General features: G+C 46.7%; 1 protein-coding gene across 3 annotated transcripts in view; it reads right to left on the bottom strand.

The window, feature by feature from the left end:
- Positions 1 to 15,534, bottom strand: part of LOC102559585 (uncharacterized) — a 69,789-nt gene extending 54,255 nt beyond the window's left edge. For 2 of the 3 annotated variants that reach the window (XM_019476496.2, XM_059720540.1), the window contains exons 1-3: positions 15,344 to 15,533; positions 14,189 to 14,255; positions 5,938 to 5,999 (exon numbers count right to left, since the gene is read on the bottom strand). In XM_019476496.2, coding sequence (XP_019332041.1) covers positions 5,938 to 5,999; positions 14,189 to 14,255; positions 15,344 to 15,418 — 204 coding nt within the window. In that variant the 5' untranslated portion in view covers positions 15,419 to 15,533. Of the gene's footprint in view, positions 1 to 5,937; positions 6,000 to 14,188; positions 14,256 to 15,343 lie in introns of all 3 variants that reach the window. The other variant, XM_059720539.1, reaches the window with a different exon arrangement.
- Between the last annotated feature and the right edge of the window lie 1,438 nt (positions 15,535 to 16,972).

Raw genomic sequence — 16,972 nt, 5'->3', positions numbered from 1 at the left:
TGTGTGCGATTTGTGGGGTGGGAGGGGTGTGGGGACCACCCCATACACTTTCCCCATGGTGCAGCAGCAGGTAGGGGTGCTGGTGCCTGGCTCCAGCTGGAGCTGCACATTGCAGCAAGGAGCACAGCCCTCTGCCAGGCCATCTGTGTTGCCAGTGCTCCCTGCATTCATGCAGCACGAGGGAAACCCCAGGCGCTGGAGCCAGCTGTCTTCCCCACCCCAACTGGCTTGTGCCTGGGGCTTCCCTACTGTGCCACATGAGTACAGGGAGCGCCCGTGATACAGATGACTTGGCAGGGGCTGAGCTCCTCGCCACAATGTGCAGTGCTGGCTGGAGCCAGACACCAGTGCCAAGCACTGCCCCCGCTGCCTGCCAGGGCTGCATGCCATGTGGGGGGGAGTGTGGAAGGGATCCCCATACCCCCCACCCTCCCTTATACGCACACCCTGCCCAGCGACCTCCGCACTGCCACCAGCCCCAGTCCCACACTCTGTACTCCTGCCCAGCTGCAGCTCTGCCCCGCCTTCCCTACCTACTGCCTTGAGGGAACGGGACACCGGGGAAGCCTGCAGCAGCAGCCCCACCAAGCGCTAGCAAGGCTGGCCCTTCCACCCATGAGTCAGAGCAAGACATAATACGGCATGTTGGGGGCAGATGTAGGTGCCTCACTCCCACCCTCACAGGAAGAAGAGCTGGATGAAAGTGCTTGAAGGGGTGAATCTGGCACGTGGGTCACATTTTGCTTGCCCCTGCTCTAGAATAAAGTTAGTTTAACCCATCATCCTGCCAAGTTCAAAACAGTACTTATTTGTTGACCTTCAAGGCCACATGGCCCAGTTTTTTGAAAGAGCATCTAGGGGAAACTTAAAACTGGAGGGCATCTATACACATGCTAGTTCACCTCCTAATAAGAATCTGTCAGAGCAGACTTGATTAATCAAATCTGTTCCACATCCCAATTAGAACACTTCAGCGTAGTCTCGTCATCACGTGCATAAGATCCCATGAGTTTAAACATGGCCGCTGGGGCACTTTACCTAAACCTTGTTGAATGAAATTTAGATAAAGCATCCCACAGCCATCTTTAAACCTGTGGGGGCTTAATACATGTGACAGTGAGGTGTTTTAATTACTCTCTGGGAACCACTCTAATTGAAAGCACCCCCTCCACCCAACACCAAGGATGTGTATAGACAGCAGGAATTTCTTACAATTATTGATGAGCTTTAAGACTAAGAATCAGTTTAGCATGTTTTTGCTCTGAGTGCTTTTGGGGCAGGACTGTAAAGAACACAAGCCACCATTTTTAATGATGTTGATATTTTATGTTTGTAGATGCTGGATTTAGATGTTAGTGCCCAAGATGGGCTGTTTGAGGGTGTTTATTTCAACTACAATGAATGCTGGTATGCGATTTGTACACCAAGTATATTATATATTCAATTTTGATAGCAACTGACAAATACTTGATATGTTAACACAGGGGTGGACAATTATTTTGGCTGAAGGGCCCCTTAACAAGTTTTCGTGAGCTTTCGAGGGCTACACATGTAAAATCTTGCAGAAGATATAATTTTAACAAATTATAGATAAAAAACAAATCATATACTAGAAATCAAACATCTACTGTAATATATTTTAATTTTATTTAAAAAATTCCCCCCTGATTTGGTCTTTTGAATAGTGTATATAGAGGTGATTGCATAATAGCTCAATATGGTCTTACTATTGTAAAATGTGTGTGTGTGAGGGTGGGGAGGGGGGCCTGCATGTGTGGAAGGCTGCCTGCACGCTAAGTCTAGGGAATCGACGGTGAGGGGGCAGATGCAGCAGAGCTTGCCTGGGTGGTGCATGTACCTGTGTGATCCACCCCACATCCCACCCAGCCTGCTGCTGCCCCCACAGCACCCACGTGGGGCCAAGCCCCACCCACTCCCACCTAGGCACTGTGTTTCCATCTGCACCAATCCAGCCCCAGAAAGCATGCACAGCTTCCCCGGGGGTTGCTCCTGGTGTGGCTGCAGCTGCCCAGGAACTGCTTGGCTCTCCCAACCTCCAGCAGCTCCTCCTCCTCTTCCTCCTGTCCTTGCTGTGCTGCTCTGGGCAGGGGGGTAGGGAGCTACAGCTGGGTGGTCCCTGCCCCAGCATACAGGGCTCCAGCTCCTGGCTGCCTTCCAACCACTCAGCAGCCCACAGGTGGCTGGTCATTGTGCCAGGTGGCTGGAGTGAAAGGCAGCTAAAAGCTGGAACTAGAGTCCCACACACTGGGGCAGGAGCCATCTGGCTGCAACTGTTGGCTTGCCCTCCTGCCCCCGCCCCCGAAGCAGTGCAGCAAGGGCAAGAGAAGGAAATGCTGGAGGCAGGGGGAGCAGAGCAGTACCCAGGCAGCTGCAATGGAAGCAACCCCACCAGGAAGCTGTGAACGCTGGCTAGGACTGGGAGTGTCCAGTGGCTGTGGGCTGCCCCAGGTGGGGTTTATCCCCATGCAGAGTAATGTGGGGGCAGCTACAGGCTAGATCCACTTAATTGACGAGCACCCACCCATGAGCCAGATGCAGTCAATTGGCTGGCTTTATCTGGCCGTGGGCCATACTTTGTCCACCCCTATGTTTACATTATTTCTACGCTACAAGGAAAAATTGTTCATTCCCACCCTTAAACATATTCAGTGCCAGCATGCACACCAGCAATCTTGCAGTAAAACAAAGGTGACAAACATGAGGCCCACAGGCCATATCCATGTTATCAGGCCCACAGCCCCACGGGTCATCGCAGCAACCCAATGTACTGGCCCTGGCCCTACGTTGCATGGGGCACCACAGACTGCACCCAGTGCCATGCATCCTGCATGCAGCACAGGGGATCAATGCGGAGCATGCAATGTATGCTGCATGCTGCCAGACTAGAACGGCATGATGGCTCCTGGGATGACCTAGGTTGGGTTGTGCCGAATCAGAGACAAGGCGGCACCTGTGTGGCACTGCTTATAGTGTGTGCCCCTGAAAGGCCTCCTGTGTTGCATGGAGGGCACAGTCCAGCTCTGTGTGCAGCACAGGGGCTGGTTATGTATGCACCACAGGGGGCCGGCACAGAGGTCACAGGCTGGACCTGGCAGTGCGTGTGGCACGAGTGGTCTAGCCCCCAGGTTATATGCACGGGGGGTCAGTCCTGGTCCAGCCCACAGATTGGCCAGCTTCTCTCATCCAAGCCTAGAAGGCCAGATGAGTTCAACACCCTTGCAGTAAAAAAAGTACTACAAAAGAAATGTTCATCTGGAACACTTAAATGCTCAGAGGGAAAAGAACAAATAACATGCCCACAACCCTAATGATGGAGAAAGTCATCTCAATTTGACACACTGCCACTGCAAAACTATTTTCGTCTTTTCACTTTGTTTTGCCCCGGGAGCCATGCACTGGCCATGCTGTGTCCCCTGTACATCTGGCAGCAAAAGGCACAACTTGTTGCCCCCACCGTCGCCAGGTGGGCAGGGGATGTACGGCTGGCACAGGGCTCTTGGGAAAAAAAAAGGCAGCAGGGCGGAGAGCCCTGAGCACACAGCAGGCAGCCTGCCTCCACGAACAAATCCAGGGGGGCACAAGCTCCCCCACGGGTGCCACCGCACAGTGGTGGGGAGCCAAACCCTGCTCCCCGCTACGTCCCATGGATGAACCGCCTGTGCTTCTGTCTCGCTCCCTGCCCTGGCCCTGGGGTACCATTCACTGCCCTGGCTGGGCCACACCCTAACCCAACCCCTGCCCCACGCCCTCCCTCACCATAAGGGTCTGGATTTGCCCCGCCTATGGCCCCTTCCCTCCCCCCTGCCCATGTACAGACTTACCTGAATGGCACTGCTCTCCATACTGTCTGGCTGTGCTTCTGCCCGCATGCATGCTGTGGCCATACGCATGCATGCAGTGTCCAGAAGCCCCAGCCAGAAGGCATTTTTACTGGTACGTTATTGGCTACACTGGCCAAAAAAGGCAATAGCCAATAATGTTAATTTTCCTTTTATCAGTGCCAATACAATATGGCGCTGAAAGGGGAAAGGGCCACTCTAGTGCCCATCTTTAAGAAAGGGAAGGAGGAAGTTTCAAGGAATTACAGTCCAGTCATTCTGACATCGATACCAAGAAAGATCACGAACCAGGTCCTCCTGGAACCTATTTTGAAGCACCTAGAGGAGGACAAGGAGATCAGGAACTGGCACTGTGGATTCACCAAGAACAAGTCATTCCTGACCAACCTGATTCTTTCTGGGGGAAGAGCTGGGGATGTGATACATCTTGCTTTTTACATTGTATTCCATGACATTCTTGTTAGCCAGGTAAGGAAATACAGACTGAATGAAAGTACTGTAAGGTAGATACATAACTGGTTCGATTGTCATGTTCATCACAGGCTCAATGTATCATTAATGGCTCAATGTCTAGCTGGTATGAGGTATCAAGTGGGGTTCTCCAGGAGTCCTGCCTGGGTCCAGTATTGTTCAACTTCTTCATTAATGATATGGACAATGGGACTAAGTGCATGCTTTGCAAATTTGTAGATGACACCAAATTTGGGCGGAGTTGCAGACACTCTGGAGGGTAGGGCTAGGATATAGAGCGACCTGAATAGACAGGAAAAATGGTCCAAAATCAGATGAAATTCAACAAGAAATGCAAAATCCTGAAATTGGGATGGAATAATTGAATATACAAATACAGACTGAGGAATAACTGGCTAGGCTGCAGCAGCAATGCAGAGAAAGACTTGGAGGGTTACAGTGCACCAAAAGCTATATATGCACCAAGAGCATACTCTTGTTGTAAGTAAGGCCAGTGGCATACTAGGATGAATGAACAGAAGTGCTACCTATAAATGAAAGGAAATGATTCTTCCACTCTTATTTAGCATTAGAGAGACCTAACCTGGAGCGTTATGTTCACTTTTGGGGCCCACACTTCAAGGATTAAAAAGGTCTAGAGCAGAGCCTGGGAAGAATCATTTTTGAAAGACAGGTTGAAAGAGCTAGGGTTATTGTCTGGAGAAGAGAAGACTGAGGGGGGACTTGATAACAGCCTTCAAATACCTGAATGACAATTATAGACAGGTAAACATGGGCTTTTTCTATGGCCATAGGAAACAGGACTAGTAGCATTGGCCTCAGCTTGCAACAGAGAAAACTTAGGCTGGATATCAGGAAGAACTCTTTCACTTTGAGGTTGGCCAAGCTTTGGAACAGGGTACCTAAAAAATGTATGGGATCTCCATCCTTAGAAGTTTTCAAGAGCAGGTTAGACACAAACTTGGCTGGAATGGTTTTAGTCTGGGATAATCCTGCCTTGAGTAGGGAGCTGCACTAGACAACCCAGGGGTAGGCAAAACAGCAGATCTGGCCAATGGCTGGACTCCATTTCCCAGCAGACTCTGCCCACATTGCTGCAGCTGGCTTCCATGGAGACCCCAGTAGTGGGATCTCCAGGGAAATAAGCCGCAGCAATGTGGGTAGGGGCTGCTGGGAAATGGAATCTGTCATGGGCCCAATCTAGTGCATGGGCTAGGCTTTGCCCCCTCCCCAAGATAACCGCATGAGGACCCTTTCACTCCTACTTTCTTCTATTCCAATACATATCCTGTGTGGATATGCATATGTACACATACACAAGCCAATATCCCAATGATGTCCAAAATTATCATTAACTCCTGCCCCATACCTTCTCTCCTGCCCCCATATTTTCCAAAACGCTAGCCATGGTATATGACGAACAGAAAACAAAAAAACAAAAACACACCTCTCATTTCAAAGTATCTAATTACTCCAGAAGCCAAAAAACCCCATTTATTTAGGAAATAGTTCTCCAATTAATAGTGACCTAAATCTTCCACATTCGTGGAAATAACAAGATTAGAATACGATGATTCATAACATACAGTCACAAGTAAACTGATACCTTGAGTAATTTTCTCCTCCTTTTCAGGTAATTTTGTGATATGTCCTCCCAACTCCTCGGTCCTAGAAATATTTAAGGAAAAGTTAATAGATATGATATATGCCTAACAGTGTCATTCCATGTTAGATACCTTCCCTACTCATTAAATGTTTAGGGAGAATTGATAGCAGGGAAATGAACTACACACTCTAGAGGACAATTAAGCTTTGTGTTAGCCAGCAACCCCTCGCCCCCAGATCTAGGGGAATGGATGTAGGCCAGGGTGGGCAATTATTTTGGGCGGAGGGCTGCTTACTGAGTTTTGCCATGGTGCCGAGGGCCGCAAGGGTAGCCCTGCCCCTTGACAGGTGCCCTGTCCCCCAGTTGTCATCTTTTGACCAGAAGTTCTGCCCCCTAACCCTGACCTTTGCCACAAGAAGTCCCTTCCCTTGCCCCCCAGAAGTACTCCTTTCAGAAAGAGGTTTTGCCATCTCCAAACCAGAAAAATACCAAATTATATTCTAGAAAGCGAACATCTACAACATTAAATTTGATTTCAAAAAATATTTTTATCCTGATTTACATGCGTTTGTGTAGTGTACACAGAGGTGATTGCATAATAGCTTAAAATGAAGTCTTACTCTTGTATATTCATAGTATCATAGTAGCTAGGGTCAGGAGGGACCTGAACAGATCATCTAGCCTGACCCTCTGCCACAGGCAGGAATGCATGCTGGGTTCACAAGACCCCAGACAGGTGATCGTCCAACCTCCTCTTGAATTTGCCCAAGGTAGGGGTGAGACCCACTTCCCTGGGAAGCTGGTTCCAGATTTTGGCCACCCTAACTGTAAAATATTGCCTTCTGATCTCCAACCTAAACCTATTCTCCATCAGTTTATTATCACTGTTCCTCATCACCCCAGGTGGTGCTGGGGAGAAAAGGGCTCTACCTGTTTGTTGTTGATCTCCCCTGATGAGTTTGTAGGCAGCTACCAGGTCCCCCCTCAGCCTCCTCTTGCTGAGGCTGAACAGGTTCAGACTATTGTGGGGGTGGGGGGGGCATGGGAGGGATGGGTATAGGTTTGTAGGGGGCGGATAGGATTGGGGGTGGAGTGAGGGAGCACATGGGTGTATGTGTGGATATGTGGGAGGGTATGGGGGTCTGCATGTATGGTAGTACAAGGGGAGGTATGGGTGCAGGACTCACCCTATGAACACACACACACACACACACACACACACACACACACACACACAGTCCCTTTCCAAAATCCAAAAAACACCAAACACATCTATGGTGTTGGTTTTACTTTCAAGATCAGGATTGTTACTCAAATGCCAGAGCATCCAGATAGCATCAACATGCATCTAAAGACCCTTTAAACTGAACAACAGACAACATGCAACAACTAACAGTGCATATGTCCTGACCCGATACAGATAAAAACAAAAGAAGAATTATATTTCTAAACTTGACCAAAACCTGTCATCTGTCCCCAAATAAGATAAAATAATTCTTCTTATCATTTCAATGCTAGTTCGGGCCAGGACTAAGACATATGGAAAGGAACTCTTAGAAAGTGTTCCTTTTGTCTCAGGAAGTCTGCTGCTTGCCCAGAACCCAGATCCAAGATTTCATGGAGGTATTACGGAGACTCAACAGGCCCTCTGAGAACTACCCCATGCTACTCATCCATGTGGGCACTAATGATACTGCCAGGGGAGACCCTGAGCACATCAAAAGTAACTACAGGGCACTGGGTGCAAGGGTGGCAGGTACGGGCGCTCAGGTGGTGTTCTCTTCAATCCTTCCAGTCAAGGGAAAGCTCCAGTATGAAACTGAATATAGGCCTATTGGAAGTCTCTGGGTTAGGGACAGAGGGGAGAGCAACAAGATGCCGTGGAGGGGGATCTGCTATAGACCACCAGACCAAGAGGAAGTGGTGGATGAGGCTTTCTTCAAACAGAAGTTTCCAAGTCACAGGACCTGACTCTCATGGTGGGCTTCAATCACTCTGACATACAGCAGTGAAATGGCAATCCAGGAAAGTTTTGGAGAGTACTGGGGACACCTTCCTGGTACAAGTGCTGGAGCGGCCAACTAGGGGGCATGCTCTTTGCGACCTACTGTCCACAGGCACGGAAGAATTTGTGGGGAATGTAGAAGTGGATGGCAACTTGGGCAGCAGTGACCATGAGATGATTGAGTTCAGGATCCTGACAAAAGGAAGAAAAGAGAGCAGCAGAGTGAGGACCCTTGACTTCAGAAAAGCAGAAGTCAAAGCTGACGGCATTTTAAAGAAGCCTTATTGAGAGTGCAGGAACAAATCATCCTGACATGCAGAAAAACTAGGAAGTATGGCAGAAGACCAGCTTGGCTTAGCAGGGAACTATTCAGTGAGCTGAATCACAAAAAGGAAACGTCTAAGAAGTGGAAACTTGGACAAACAACTAGGGAGGAGTATAACAGAACTGCTCGGACAGCCAGGGATGAAGTCAGGAATTCCAAAGTGCAATTGGAGTTGCAGCTAGCAAGTGATGTGAAGGGTAACAAAAAGGGCATATGCACTGTTAGCTGTTGTCTGTTGTTCAGTTTAAAGGGTCTTTAGATGCATGTTGATGCTATCTGGACGCTCTTGGTAGCAAGAGAAGGATCAGGGAAAGTGTATACCCCTTACTGAATGGGGGAGGCAACCTAGTGACAAAGGACACAGAAAACGCTTAAATGCTCAGTGCCTTTTTTACCTTAGTCTTCACAGGCAAGATCAGCTCCCAGACACTGCACCTGGCAGCACAGTATGGGGAGGAGGTGAGCAACCAACAGCAGAGAAAGAACAGGTTAGGGACTATTTAGAAAAGCTAGACATATACAAGTTCATGGGGCTGGATGGGATGGACCCGAGGCTGCTGAGGGAGCTGGCTGGCTGACATGATTGCAGAGCCGCTGGCCATCATCTTTGAAAACTCATGGTGATCGAGTGGTCCTGGATGATTGGAAAAGGGCAAGCATAGTGCCCATGTTTAAGGAAGGGGAAAAAGGAGGATTGAAGGAACTACAGATCAGTCAGCCTCACCTCAGTCCCTGGAAAAATCATGGAGCAGATCCTCAAGGAATCCATTACTAAACACTTGAAGGAGAAGAAGGTGATTAGAAACAGTCAGCATGGAGTCACTAAGGGCAAGTCATGTTGACTAACCTGATTGTCTTCTATGACGAGATGACGGGCTCTGTGGATGCGAGGAGACAAGTGGATGTGGTGTGCCTTGATTTTAGCAAGGTTTTTGGTACGGTCTCCCACAACATTCTCGCAGGCAAGCTAAGGAAGTATGGGTTGGATGAATGGACTGTAAGATGGACAGAAAACTTGCTGGAGCATTGGTCTCAGAAGGTAGTAATTAATGGCTTGATGTCTAGTTGGCAGCCAGTATCAAGTGGAGTGCCCCAGAGGTCGGTCCTGGGACTGGTTTAGTTCAACGTCTTCATCAATGATCTGGAAGATGGCATAGAGTACACCCTCAGCAAGTCTGCAGATGATACCAAGCTGGGGGGAGTAGTTGATATGCTGGAGGGTAGGGCTAGGATTCAGAGTGACCTAGACAAATTGGAGCATTGGGCTAAAAGGAATCTCATGAGGTTTAACAAGGACAAGTGCGAAGTCCTGCACTTAGGATGGAACAATCCTATGCACCAGTACAGGCTGGGGAGCAACCGGTTGAGCAGCAGCTCTGCAAAAAAGGAACTGCAGGTTACAGTGGACAATAAGCTGAATGAACCAACAGTGCACCCTTATTCCCAAAAAGGCTAACACCATACTGGGCTGCACTGGTAGGAGTGTTGCCAGCAGGGCAAGGGAAGTGATTACTCCCCTCTATTCAGCACTAGTGAGGCCACATCTGGAGTACTGTGTTCAGTTTTGGGTCCCCTACTACAGAAAGGATGTGGACAAATTGGAGAAAGTCCAGTGGAGGGCAACTGAAATGGTGAAAGGGCTAGGGCACATGACTTATGAGGAGAAGCTGAAGGAACTGGGCGTATTTAGTCTAGAGAAAAAAAGATTGAGAGGGGTTTCAATTGCAACCTTTAAACTACCTAAAGAGAGGTTCGAAAGAGGATGGACCTAGACTGTTCTCATTTGTGGCAGATGACAGAACAAGGAACAATGGCATTAAGTTGGAGCAAGTGAACTTTAGGTTAGCTGTTAGGAAGAATTTTCTCACTGGGGGGTAGTAAAGAACTGGAACAGGATACCCAGGGAGGTGGTAGAATCTTCATCCTTGGAAGTTTTTAAGATCCGGCTAGACAAACCCTTGGCTGGGATGATCTAGTTGGGGCTGGTCCTGCTTTGAGCAGGGGGTTGGACTAGATGACCTCCTGAGGTCCCTTCCAACTGTAATTTTCTATGATTCTGTGAAAAGAAGGTATGAGGAAAGGTAATTCAAGTGGACTTCTTCTCTTGAGCAAGTGTTTGGAACATGATCTCATCAACCACAAACTCCTTATTCTATCAAAGCAACTAATGGAAGACATCATGGATGCACTCCTACTCAAAATACTGGTACTTGACTGACTATGTCATAATGCACAGGACCATCAAAAAGTCCATATCACCAGAGCTATGACCACAGTAAATGACTGGCTGGTCTATCATGGCCTATTATGTCCATTCATATTGCCCTAAAACAAGCTAAACAAAGGAAACAGCTAAAAAAAAGGTTCAATATCAAGTGCTTGAATGATCCTGCTAAAGCCGATCATCTTCAGCAGTGCCTCAGTGAGAAATTTTTTGGCCTCACAGATGATTTTGACACCACTGATGACCGGGAAAGCCTCAAGAAAGGTATCCGTGAGGCAAGTAAAGAATCTCTAGGATTATCCAAAAAGAAACATTAGATAGGGAAATTCAAGCTCTCATTAACACAAAAGGAGGGCTTTGCATCACTTCTAAACAGAATCCAGACACCTACCACAACATTAAAGCTGAGACTCAGAGAAAAATTTGAGAGCAAAAGGACAAGTAGTAGGAAAACAAAGCAAAAGACAAGCAAAAATTATAATATGCATAGTTTCTTCAGCATAACCAAAGCTATCTATGGGTCAAGCATGCAAGGAGCCACTCCTCTGATGTCCAAGGATGGAACAACATTCTTTTAAGACAGAGCCACCATCAATACATGGTGGAAGGAGCACTTCCAAGAGATCCTGTACTAATATTTTAATATTGAAGACAATACCATGGAAGCCACCCCACAACGATATGCTACCATGCCGATCCATCAACTTATCAAGAGGCATCGAAAGCCATTAAGCAGATGAAGAACAAGAAAGCATATGATCCTCACAGAATACCAGGTGAAATTTATTAGCAAGGTAGAAAAAAAAAAAAAAAGCTCCCTAAAAAACTACACATCATTATTGTGAAAATCTAGAAACATGAACAGATTCTCTGAAACTTGAGAGGTAGTAGAATCATTTCCAAATTCAAGAAAGAAGATGGATTGGATTGCTGAACTATCATGGTGTTGCACTTCTGTCCACAGCTCAGAAGAATCTCATCTCCGTTTGCCTCAGTAGACTCACTTTCCTCACGAAGGAGGTTCTATTCAAGTCCAATGTGGTTTCAAGACCACCCAGAGCTAAAATAGGTATGATCTTGTTGCTAGACAGCTGCAAAAATGCTGTGAGCAACATCAAGATCTTTACATGGCCTTCATTCACCTGACAACGGCCTTTTATTCAATCAGTAGAGAGGCTCTATGGAAGATCCTGATGAGACTTGGGTGCTTGCCTAAATTTGTTACCATCCTCAGACTTCCTCACAACAACATAACAGCAACAGTCTTGAGCAATGGCTCGGAAACAGGTCCCTTCACTATTAGAACTGGAGTCAAGAAAGATTAACATCAACCAGTCACATTCAACATCCAAGATAACCAACCTCTCCATTATTGATCTTCAATATGCTGATGACTGCGTCATGTATGGCCACTCCATTGGAGAGCTCCAGGTCACTTTTGATTGTTTCTAGAGATGCACCGATACATCGGTCTGATATCCGATACAGACAATTTTCTTTATATCGGTACCAATTCGACATCGGCCAGATGGTGCCAATAATTTGGCCAATAAATGCCTGTGCTGCCTCCAGCTGATAAGTCGGAAGGGGAGGGAGAAAGAAAGTGGTGCAGGGCTGGGAGCAGAGCTGCAGAGAAATTTGGGGTGGCTGCAGCCTCCTCCCAGCGCCGCCTGAGCCCAATCTGAGCCCAGTCCCTGGCAAGACAAGCCCCGCCTGGCTCCGGCTCCACCCCGCAGCTGCAGCCCACCCGCACTACATGAATCCAGGGGTACACACCCCTGGACCTGGGCGTTCCCGGGGTGCAAGCAGCGGCAGGAACTGCATCCACCCTACAAGCTGTGCCTCCATCCCATGCCCCCCCCACCCTGGCTGAGCAGCTCCTGCCCCCTCCCTCACCGCGGGAGACATTGATCTGCCCCCCGATGCCACTCCCCTTCCACCACACTGGACTTACCAGCTGGAGGCACTACATCGGAAACTGGATCGGTATCAGACAACATACCTCCTTTAAATAATGGTTATCAGTATCAGCTCCCAAAATCTCTATTGGTACACCCCTAATTGCTTCTGTGAAACAGATGAAATGCCTGGACTCACTGTCAACTTCATAAAAAACTAAATCCTTTACTATGCCACCCCAAATCTGCCAGCTGCTCTTCTACATATTACAATTAGAGGGCAATCCTTGGAGAATGTTGAGCATTTCCCCAACTGGGCAGCCACCTTTCCCAAAAAATAAACATACACAATGATATTCAACACCAAATCAAATCTGCCAGCACTGCCTTTGATGAACATGACATCAGGACCTAAACCAAGCTTCTCATCTACCAAGCGGTTGTCAGCCCTATCCTGTTGTATGGGTGTGAAATTTGGATGACATATCAGGAACACCTGAAATCTTTGGAACATTACCATCAGCAATGTCTTTGGAAAATCCTCCATATCAACTGGAAGAACAGAAGAACAAAAGCACCAGTTCCTTTGGACAGGATGTATCCTAAGGATGCCTGACATCCAGCTCCCAAATAGGTCCTATATATTCCCAATTTACTAAGAGTCACCATTCCGGGGGTAGGCAAAAGAAAAATTCAAGAACACCTTGAAGGCTGATTCAAAGAAATACGCTATTTGGGAGACTTGAGCATTTAATTATTCCCAACGGCACCATGATGCATGTATGATAAGGCACTGATCATTTTGAGCAAACTCTTCTCATTATGGAGGTGGGTAGGTGAGAGAGCCAAAAGGGAAAGAACTATAATGCAACAGCACTGGGATCTATTTGCCACATTTGCAGTCGAACATGGGGATGTCAAATCAGCCTCCTCAGTCATCTACAGACTCACTGATAACTTCCCCATTTACTGGAAGATTGAGAACGTCATATCAAGGGACAAGGCCAACAACAATAGTTTAGAAAATATGTGAGAAGAAAGGGTCTTTTTGGTGGTGTCATTAATTAAACTAACACAGTTGGGAGAGATGTCAGATAAGCTTTTTGCAGCTCACTGTAAAGAGCTGACAATTTCCAAGGGATGCCTCAAGTCCAAAAAGGTTGAGAACCACTGGTTTTGTCTTTGATACTCCCTTCCCTTCATTTTCCTCTCTCACTTCTTTTCCTTCTTCTTTCATATTATGTGGTTTGTTTCTTACACGTCCTTAAAGTATTAACTACTTTTAATCTGAAACCCCAAGAATACACTGCTTTTTTGTCTAGCAAACAAACCAACTACACATCTCAAACCAAAAATATCAGTTCCTTTTACCTTACACTCATTGCTACATAGACAGATTCATAAATCCAAAGATTTTTCTCATGTTGGAGTGATGTAACCATGATGGTCCAGGAAAAATGCAAGAGGCAAGGATTTGTTGCAGCTTATGTCTTTTATCTGACCAATGGTACATAGTTGAGGAAAGTTACTATACAGGCAGCCAAAAGCTTGTCCCTTTCTCTCCCAACTGTATATGGGTTCAATCAAAGATATAACTCACAAAAATCCTTGCGTCTCGATGATTTATAATTTTATATGTGAAGGTTACATACTTCAATGGGTAAACTTCAGAAAATGCTGCAATTTTTGCAGGCCATGGTGGACAGTCTTCATATACACATTGTATACCCCTGTTTTGTAAGTTTTCATCCTTTAGCAGGTCTAAAATATACTAAATATGTAAAAGTTAAAATTCTTACCATCAGGTGTATTGCAAGATAGTGTTTGCATAGAGACAAGTACATCATCTTCAAAGGGATAACTGTACTGTATATATAAAAAAAACCCAACCAATCATTTTTAAAAATAAGAACAGATGTATTAAATATAACAGTAAAGCTCTTAAATACATTTGAAGATTATTTTCATAACCTGAACCCCATATCAGTTTGGTTTAGATTGAACCCTATGAAAACTGGCGTGCGTGTGCTGTTTCATTAGCAGCACTTTAAATAATTTTCACTATTACATGAGTTAACCAATGTTTTTAGAAGCAAGAATATAAACCTTTCTGTTTCAGGGTATCAATTACAAATCAACTCCCGTGATAGCCTGTCAAAGAGGCAACTCTGAAATGTCACGTCTATCTCCCACCTTCCTCTAGCAATTTGTACTGGCCTCTGTCTGGGAATTGGATTAGGCAAGCTACTGTTTGATCCCACATGCAAATCAAAGAGGTCTAGCAGTCTGAAGAGAATATAATTATCTCCACAACAGCCTGAAAAAGAAATCAGACGTTCATTTTTTTCTGAGTACAGTATAGATTAAAAAGTGTGGGAAACACAAATTTTTATCTCCTCTTCATTACTCACTGCGTCTCAACAAAGAGGAAGGTGGAACAACTTGCCTGTTGCCACAAAGTTATGTCTGTAAAATAACCCTGAAGAGAGAAGATTACAGTTTCCCAATAATAAGCTTCCTAAACACGGATTCTGGCACCTCGAGTAATTCAGTGGGATCAGCAGGTCTTTAGAAACGTTGGAAAATGTTTCCAACACATTCAGTAGCATGGGTAGGTGCTTAGAAACGTTGGGCAAATGCAGCTACTTAAAGCGGTTAACCAGAGATTTGGGAGTTTCACTTCCTGCATATTTACATCCTCACATTATCTGGGCCTTTGAAAAAAACGTTTTTGAAGAAGGGGGTAAAAATGTCAGGCTATCACCATCAACGCTGCTTTCAGGGCAGGGGTCAGGCACGTGGGGAGCCCCAAGCAGGCCCTGGCAGGCTGCCCCTCCCGCTATCACTACCCTTCCCTACTGTGACGACATCAGGCGTGCGCGGGGCCCCCTTCCCCCGCACAGGTCGCTCTGGGGTGATGCAGCCCCCGCCCAACGGCCGCGCCGATCCCTCACCTTCGTTACGATCCCGTTTAAGGCGTCAGCGAAGCGGGCGCCGCTACGGTGCAGCCTCTCCCCCAGGTCCTCCATTGGGCCGGGGCGTGCGCCCACCTGCGCCTATGGGCCGCTTCCGCCCCCTCCCCGCCTACCGGTGCGTAATGGTTGCTCCCAGCCCAGCTCCTGCCCCGGCACTTTCCGGATATTAATTTGAACTGCGCGCCCAGTCCCGCCCGCGCTGACGGATCCCAGATCCGATTGGAGGAGATGCGCCTCACTCTATGCGCAGCAGCCAATCAGCGTGCGCAGAGCGAACGCTGCCAGCTACGATTGGCTACGTGTCATCTTTTTTTTTCTTCCCCCTCTGCAGAGCCCTCTAGTTGGCGGCGGAGCTCGGGAGAAAGGAGAGGGAGGGCGGGACTAGGACGCAAACCCTCCTTCCCTGTTCCGCTTAGCAACGGCGGCTGTCTGTGAGCTCCTATTGGAGGCAGGATGCGGGCGGTCTCCTATTGGTTACTGCAGGGTTTGGAACACGGAGGCGCTTGAAGGGGAAGTGGGGGTGGACCTGACTGGCTTCCGTCATTGCACCGCTCCGTACAACCCTGGTGCGTGGGCTCCACGGCATCCGCGTGGGCAGGGAGCCTGGTTCTCGTTGATTAAAAAACCCCCAATTTTCGGGTTAAAAAAAGTAACCCAAAGTGCACATTTTTCAGTAGTTAAAATAAAACGCTGCTAACGTATAGATAGATATATATCTAAATAGATATATATGTAATATATAGATAGGTATCTATAGATATGTATATCTATATATTAGAGGGTGTGTGTGTCCCAATTTAAAAAAAAATAACCCCAAATCCATTTTCCTGTTAGATAGATAGATAATGGATTTTGGGTTTTATATATATAAAACGGATTTGGGGTTACTTTTTTTAATTGGGTCACACACACACACACACACACACACACACACACACACACACACACACACACACACACACACACACGTGTCAAGTGGATCCAAATGAAACACCACTAATATATAGGTAGATATCTTTCTATATCTATAGATATATAGATAGATAGATCTAGTTATATATTAGTGGTGTTTTTAGAGAGAGAGAGAGAGAGATCTAGCTATTAGTGGCGTTTCATTTTAATAGCTGAAAAATGTGGATTTTGGGTTACTTTTTTAAAGGGTTGCTCTTTTAAATTAAAAAATGGGATTATTTTTTTTTTTAAATCAGACAACACCAGGAGCCCCGCTTATGAGCAAACGACAGGGTTTGGTGCCAAGTGGCTCTGCTACCATCCGCATCACCACAGTACCACATCCAGGGGTTGATCTTGGGATCAGAAAAGGGGTGCAGAGGCTGAAGTGCAACATCACACATGAAACAATGTATATTTTTCTCCAATTGAAAGAAAACTAGAAGCTTTACTAGTATGCCGGGGGAGGGAGGGCCTAGGGCCGTGTTATTCAGTTTAAGATGGAAGCAAAACCAAATATAATGTCAGTGGAAGGTGCAGCAATTTGCTATATCACATATCGTGTATAAAGTCACAACAAAATGCTTGAAGTGTGTTGTCTCGTTAGCCCTTGGAGCCTTCGAATTAAACTGATGTTTCAGAGTCAAGACAAAAGCT

The sequence above is a fragment of the Alligator mississippiensis genome, chromosome 1 (assembly GCF_030867095.1).
Source record: "Alligator mississippiensis isolate rAllMis1 chromosome 1, rAllMis1, whole genome shotgun sequence".
Lineage (NCBI taxonomy): Eukaryota > Metazoa > Chordata > Crocodylia > Alligatoridae > Alligator > Alligator mississippiensis.
The sequence above is the reverse complement of the archived record's forward strand: the minus strand, read 5'-3'. Positions and strand labels throughout refer to the sequence as shown.